At 40.9% G+C, this 6,000-nt stretch overlaps 1 protein-coding gene across 1 annotated transcript in view; it reads left to right on the plus strand.

The window, feature by feature from the left end:
* The window catches only part of ALKAL1 (ALK and LTK ligand 1), a 39,561-nt gene extending 35,810 nt beyond the window's left edge, over nucleotides 1-3,751 (plus strand). The window contains exons 5-6 of the mRNA XM_076332216.1: nucleotides 90-166; nucleotides 3,131-3,751. Coding sequence (XP_076188331.1) covers nucleotides 90-154 — 65 coding nt within the window. The 3' untranslated portion in view covers nucleotides 155-166; nucleotides 3,131-3,751. The remainder of the gene's footprint in view (nucleotides 1-89; nucleotides 167-3,130) is intronic.
* Nucleotides 3,752-6,000: the final 2,249 nt, after the last annotated feature.

The raw sequence follows: 6,000 nt of genomic DNA on the forward strand, positions 1-6,000 counted from the left end.
GTACAAATTCTACATTTAATTTTATGCAGTTTTTTGAGGGTATCTGGCAACTGAGATTCATTACTGCTGTGGGTAATTTTGTTTTACAGATTATAAAAGGTGTGCAAGGTTGCTAACGAGATTAGCAATGAGCCCTTTGTGTACACAGTCCTAGGATGTTTGCTATGTAAGTATCATTTTTCCCACTCATTTTCTTATTTGTTGAATGGTCTAGTGATTTACTTCATGCTTGTACCTTGTTATCAGGAGTGCATACAGAAATGTGGTATTACAGAGTGCATCAACACGCAGCTCTGGCATTGCTGTAAGGGCTGGCCGGTTCCTCATGGAAATACATAGAAGCACAGATACCTCTGGTAGGCCCCACTGTAATTTCCTAAAAGTCACTTGTGGCACCATAGTCCATAATTATGCACTGGATGACCTCTTACTGTTCAAAATTTTAAGAAGGAGTCTGGTTGGTGAAAGAAAAATGCATGAGGACTTCATCAACACATTTATTTCAGACCTTTCAGAAGAGGGCTTTGTTGTTAATCCATTGAAGAAGCAGAATGTCTTGGTCTCAGGTCTGCCAATGAAATTTTCATAGATACCCTTGTCACTTTATTAATCTTTGGGACCAGTTTTCATTCCCAGATCGCCTCCTGAGAATTTCTCTAAAGTTAATACCACTTCATGGTGATGGAAGTAAACGGAACATAAAGATGTGACAAAGCTAAAGGCTTCAAGTAACAGGCTGTGGAAGGAACCAGTCTATTCTTGTTTATGAATAGCATGTTAAATGTGTTAATTAAACAGCATTGCCACTGATAAACGCAACTTCTTCAAGTGAGCTGTTTTCTCCAGTTGTTTGAATATCAGTAAGATGGTTCCACTTCCAACAGTGATTTGAAAAACTGCACTGGTTATTATTGACCAATAAAATATACAAAATCAGTGAATTTAATTTATTTAAATTTCTTCAAAGATGGTTTCCTTTCACCACCTCCTCCTGACAAATACTGCAAGCTTGGAGTTTGGGGGAGTTGCGTATGTCACTTCTTCCTGCATCAAGACTTCAATTCATACTAATCAAGAATAAGAAAGGACGAGTAGGATATGAGTCAGTGTTAGCTGATTTGATTTCCAAGTGGAGGTGGGATTCATTTTGGTGGCTGTGAGAAAATGCTTTGAAGAATATGGCAATATTTCAGTGCTGAGAAGAAATTACATAATTTCTTTCTCTTCTTCTTTTCTTTTCTTAACTATTTTCGGTCTGTTGGCCTCTTGCCTTCCAGGTCTTGCAGATGGTTTTGAATATATCAGGAGCACTGAACCAGAGACTGACTAGGGATCTCATTACTTTGTCAGGATCTCCTTTTCATGACTAAGGGCAGGAATCCTTTTCTGAATGCCGTTTTTTAATAAATTTTTTGAGGTGCCTAAATTCCCGTTTGTTTGTTAGTGTTCTCTTTCAAATCTCAGCTTTCTAAAACATCCCAGCACTCTCTCATTTTCTGCACTTTCACCTATTTAGTTTGTGTTTTTCCCTCATCTGTATCCTTTTACACCTCTGGGTTCACGTCTCAGGGCTTCCAGAAAGATTTCTGGGTGTTCCAATACTTTTTTTTCCCTTTTCTTTCAAGAGGATTAGTCAAAGATCTGCCTCCATATCCACAGAACAGAAGCATCTGTCTCATCCTATTTCCATCTTTAAAATACAAAAGGATCAAAAGTTGCTATGATTTGCAAATCCAGGTGTTCTGATTTGCCTGCCGAAAATACACTCAAAAGAGATGACGTGGGGAAGGGAGGGTCTAAATGATAAGCAATGTTAGCAGCTCGTGTGCACTGTGTTCCCTTAAAGTTGTATCTAGGCTGACTTTCCCTCTACTTTGTTAAAAATAGAGAAAACATTATAGGAACAAGTAGAGCTGTGTTCTGAGTGTTTACCAGCTGCCTCTGTGCTCCCTCACCCTGTTCCTCCACCAAGCTGATAGAGTGGCTGGTTTCCACTAGAGATAAGACAGGCTCAGGTCTTCATGTTTACTCATATCCAGTTTCTTCTTGGAATGGAAACATTTTCCTGAGAAGGATGAAGGGTAGCAGGAATCGCTCTCTCTTCTCTCCAAATAGGCAGGGCAGCACAGGGGCTATATATGTTCATCCCTCAATAACACTGCATTTCTAGCATGATTCTGTGATTGCTTCTACTCCATCTTTTGGCACAGAGGATGTGTTTTCCTCACCACCCTCACACTAGCTTAGAGAGAACAAGGTCATAGTTCCTGTTTACTGTAAGGGAATTTGCCTTTGCTTTAACATCTGAGAGAGTCTTGGAGATTCTCGGTTGCCTTGAAGAAGGACGCTCTCCCACTCGAAGGATTGACAACTATTTTAAGCGTTTCTCCTGCATGTAGTGAAATAGGCTGCGTTTTCCTCACAGAAAACAACTGCAGTGCTATTATGTGAATATTTTCCTCCCTCTCCTGTAAGTGCCCGGATACAAAAAGGAGACGTGGTCTTTCCCTGTTAGAAATGAAGTTTTGCCGGGGAAAGGCCAATCTTCCCACGGGAGCTGGTAGCGCAAGCTGTAGCGGGAGCTGAAGGGGAGCGGCCGCGGGCTGTTTCAGGACCATGGAGAAGGCCGCCGAGGGGGCCCGGCGCCGCGCCCCGGGGAGCTGCCGGGATGCCGGCAGGGGCGGCGGCGCGGCTCCGGAGCTGCTGCTCGCAGCACACGCTTCGTAGCAGTTACTCGCCGTTACTTCTTTTAGCGTTTTGTTTTGGTGGTTTTGGTTGGGGTTTTTTGTTTGTTTTGTTTTGTTTTCCCCTAATTCAGAGCCTTGCAAACGGAAGTAAAGCATTTGATGAAACCCAGAATCTAAAAATGCACGTGACTCTATGCACGGGAAACTTCCTCGTAAGATGCAGCAGCACGGCCCATTATGTGTTGAACCTCTTAGCATCAACGCTGAGGATTTGCCACGGCAAAACTCATTAGTGTTCACAGGAAGGCAAGACCCACTGGCATTCTGTAGTTAAGATTTATGCAATCCACAGGAAACTGTGATTTATAAACAGAATTATACTAAGCGGTCTGCCTCTGTGTCTTGAAACTAGTTATAAAATGGCATGTCCTTTTCTCTTGCAGACTTTCTACTAAGGAGAGAATTCTGATTTGCCAAGAAAGTGCCTTGAAATCTTCCAAGACAGAGAAGACATCTTTTACCTTTTTGATTTACATTTTGTTACTAGATGCATTTTATTTTCCTATATTTGTCAGACATTCCATATTTGTGTGAAACATTATTTTATTTTAATTTGTAAATTTGTTTCCTATAGTTCAGACCAGTCAATTATTTAAATGCATTGTATATAAAGAATACTAATGATATACTGATTAGATGTTATAACCATATGCAGGGAGTTGGTAAAATTTTGCTGTTTCTCTTGTTCCATTGTACTTACATCATTCTGCTCAGGCTCTTACTTCCATTATTTGCACTAACTTGAAATGCAGAAGTCTATGTAACTGAAATCTGAATAAGCTGTAAGTGGAGAAGTTTTACTTGCCATGGAAGATATTTTATATTATGAAGCTTTGTTAATATATACATATATATTATTGCGCATCAGAAAAAAAATTGCTCAGAAATGCACCTTGCTTTCAGGAACATTTGTATGACTATTCTGGATTTTCATCAGTTACATTTGTACTGGCACTTATGGAAAGAGTTGCAAATAATGTAAATATAAAGACTGGAAAACTGCAATGCAGTTTTGGTGGAATAAAGAACATAAAAATAAACTATTTTCCAGGAAGGGTTATTTAAATTTATTAAGAGTTTACTTATTTAACATATAAATTTAATTTATCTGGTGAACTTGAAATAATTTCCCACTGAGAACTTCAAACTTGTGGGTTTAGTTTTTTACAGCATTTCATTTTCAAGTGGCAAATTTTATTCAGACATTTATTCTTCAGCTGAATGAGGTGCAAACAAAAATGCATCATGCACCCACTATGAACAACAGAAACCTTCTGTGAGGATGAAGAGAGGGTAATAAAATAGCCCAGAAGAAGAGAAAATACTTTAAAGTATAATATCATAAAACCAAGGGGTATAATGAATGAATTTGGCTGGTGGCACATCAAGCTTAACTTTGAGAAGAATCCAAAGCACAATTGCTGCATCTTTCTTATTTAAAATCAAATTGTGATGATAACATTTGCTACCCATTTGTCTCGGCTCTTTTACTGCAAGCTTATATGATTGCTTTACAAAGAACCTAGTATGAAGTGAGGTTTTTATGGTCAGGCCCAGAATAATTGACAGCACACATTGATTACTGTGCCCAAATCACAATTCTTGTGGTTAACTGACCATTCAAACTAATCTCCACAGATTAGATGTTGTCTCTATCCTTTCCCTCAGTGTGGGCTTCGTGAGCCCCTTAACTTCTGTGCAAGCACTTTTCCCTCTACAGAATAGCAGGGAAGCTCTGACCTGGGATTCCTTGTCAAATATCAGGCCAACTGTATGAGATTCAACAAGGCCAAGTGCCGGGTTCTGCACTTCGGCCACAACAACCCCATGCAGTGCTACAGGCTTGGGGAAGAGTGGCTGGAAAGCTGCCCGGCAGAAAAGGACCTGGGGGTGCTGGTTGACAGCCGGCTGAACATGAGCCGGCAGTGTGCCCAGGTGTCCAAGAAGGCCAATGGCATCCTGGCCTGTATCAGAAATAGTGTGGCCAGCAGGAGTAGGGAAGTGATCGTCCCCCTGTACTTGGCACTGGTGAGGCCGCACCTCGACTACTGTGTTCAGTTTTGGGCCCCTCACTGCAAGAAGGACGTTGAGGTGCTGGAGCGTGTCCAGAGAAGGGCAACGAGGCTGGTGAGGGGTCTGGACAACAAGTCTTCTGAGGAGCGGCTGAAGAAATTTGGGTTGTTTAGCCTGGAGAAAAGGAGGCTGAGGGGAGACCTTATCGCGCTCTACAACTACCTGAGAGGAGGTTGTAGCGAGGTGGGTGTCGGTCTCTTCTCCCAAGTAACTGGCGATAGGACAAGAGGAAATGGCCTCAAGTTGTGCCAGGGGAGGTTTAGATTGGACATGAGGAAAAATTTCTTCACCGGAAGGGTTGTCAAGCATTGGACCAGGCTGCCCAGGGAAGTGTTTGAGTCCCCATCCCTAGAAGTATTTAAAAGACATGTAGATGTGGTGCTTAGGGACATGGTTTAGTGGTGGACTTGGCAGTGCTAGGTTAACAGTTGGGCTTGATGATCTTAAAGGTCTTTTCCAACCTAAACGATTCTATGATTCTATGATTCTAAGTAGTTACTCCCTCTCTAGTCTTGGCTAGAAGGTCATCCTGTGCTGTTTGTATTTATGCTTAACACAGTTGTTTTTTAAACTTTTTGCCATCATGTTCTTTTGGTAAGAGCAAAGTTTTCAAGACTCATTCTAATCCATGTTGGAGGCAGTATTCATACTGAAGATACAGTAGCACATGGGAAATCCTACTGGCTGAATGGTGGGATGGATAACCTTGTTTCTCTGTGAGCAACATATTTCATAGGAGGATTATTGGCCAAAACAGAAGCACTGCAGCCAGAGGAGAAAGGATGAGGCCCAGAACAGAGATCAGAGGCTCTGAGAAAAGCTTCTGTCTTTGGTCCTGCTTTTGTATTTCCACTCTGATTTGTTTTGTTCTCAATTTTTTTGAAAAAGTCCCTCCTTTCTCTCCTCAAGGGACTGAAAACAATGAAAGGAGAAGAAAAAAAGTTTTTTTTTCTGAAAATGACTTTTTGTGAAATGTGAATTCCAATGAAAAAAACTAATTTGGGTTATTTAATGTAATTTTTGGGCTCGAATCTAATGTGCTAAATCAAGAGCCTCACCTTACTTTATAAGAATAAAGACATCCTCTTTCTATTGAGTAGATAAGTGGTCAACTCCCCATCTTTGGGAATATTCACAGATGTTATGAAGATAAGAAGCAGAGATAGGTATGGCAAGTTAA

This window comes from Aptenodytes patagonicus, chromosome 2 (genome assembly GCF_965638725.1).
Source record: "Aptenodytes patagonicus chromosome 2, bAptPat1.pri.cur, whole genome shotgun sequence".
In the NCBI taxonomy this organism is placed as follows: Eukaryota; Metazoa; Chordata; class Aves; order Sphenisciformes; family Spheniscidae; genus Aptenodytes; species Aptenodytes patagonicus.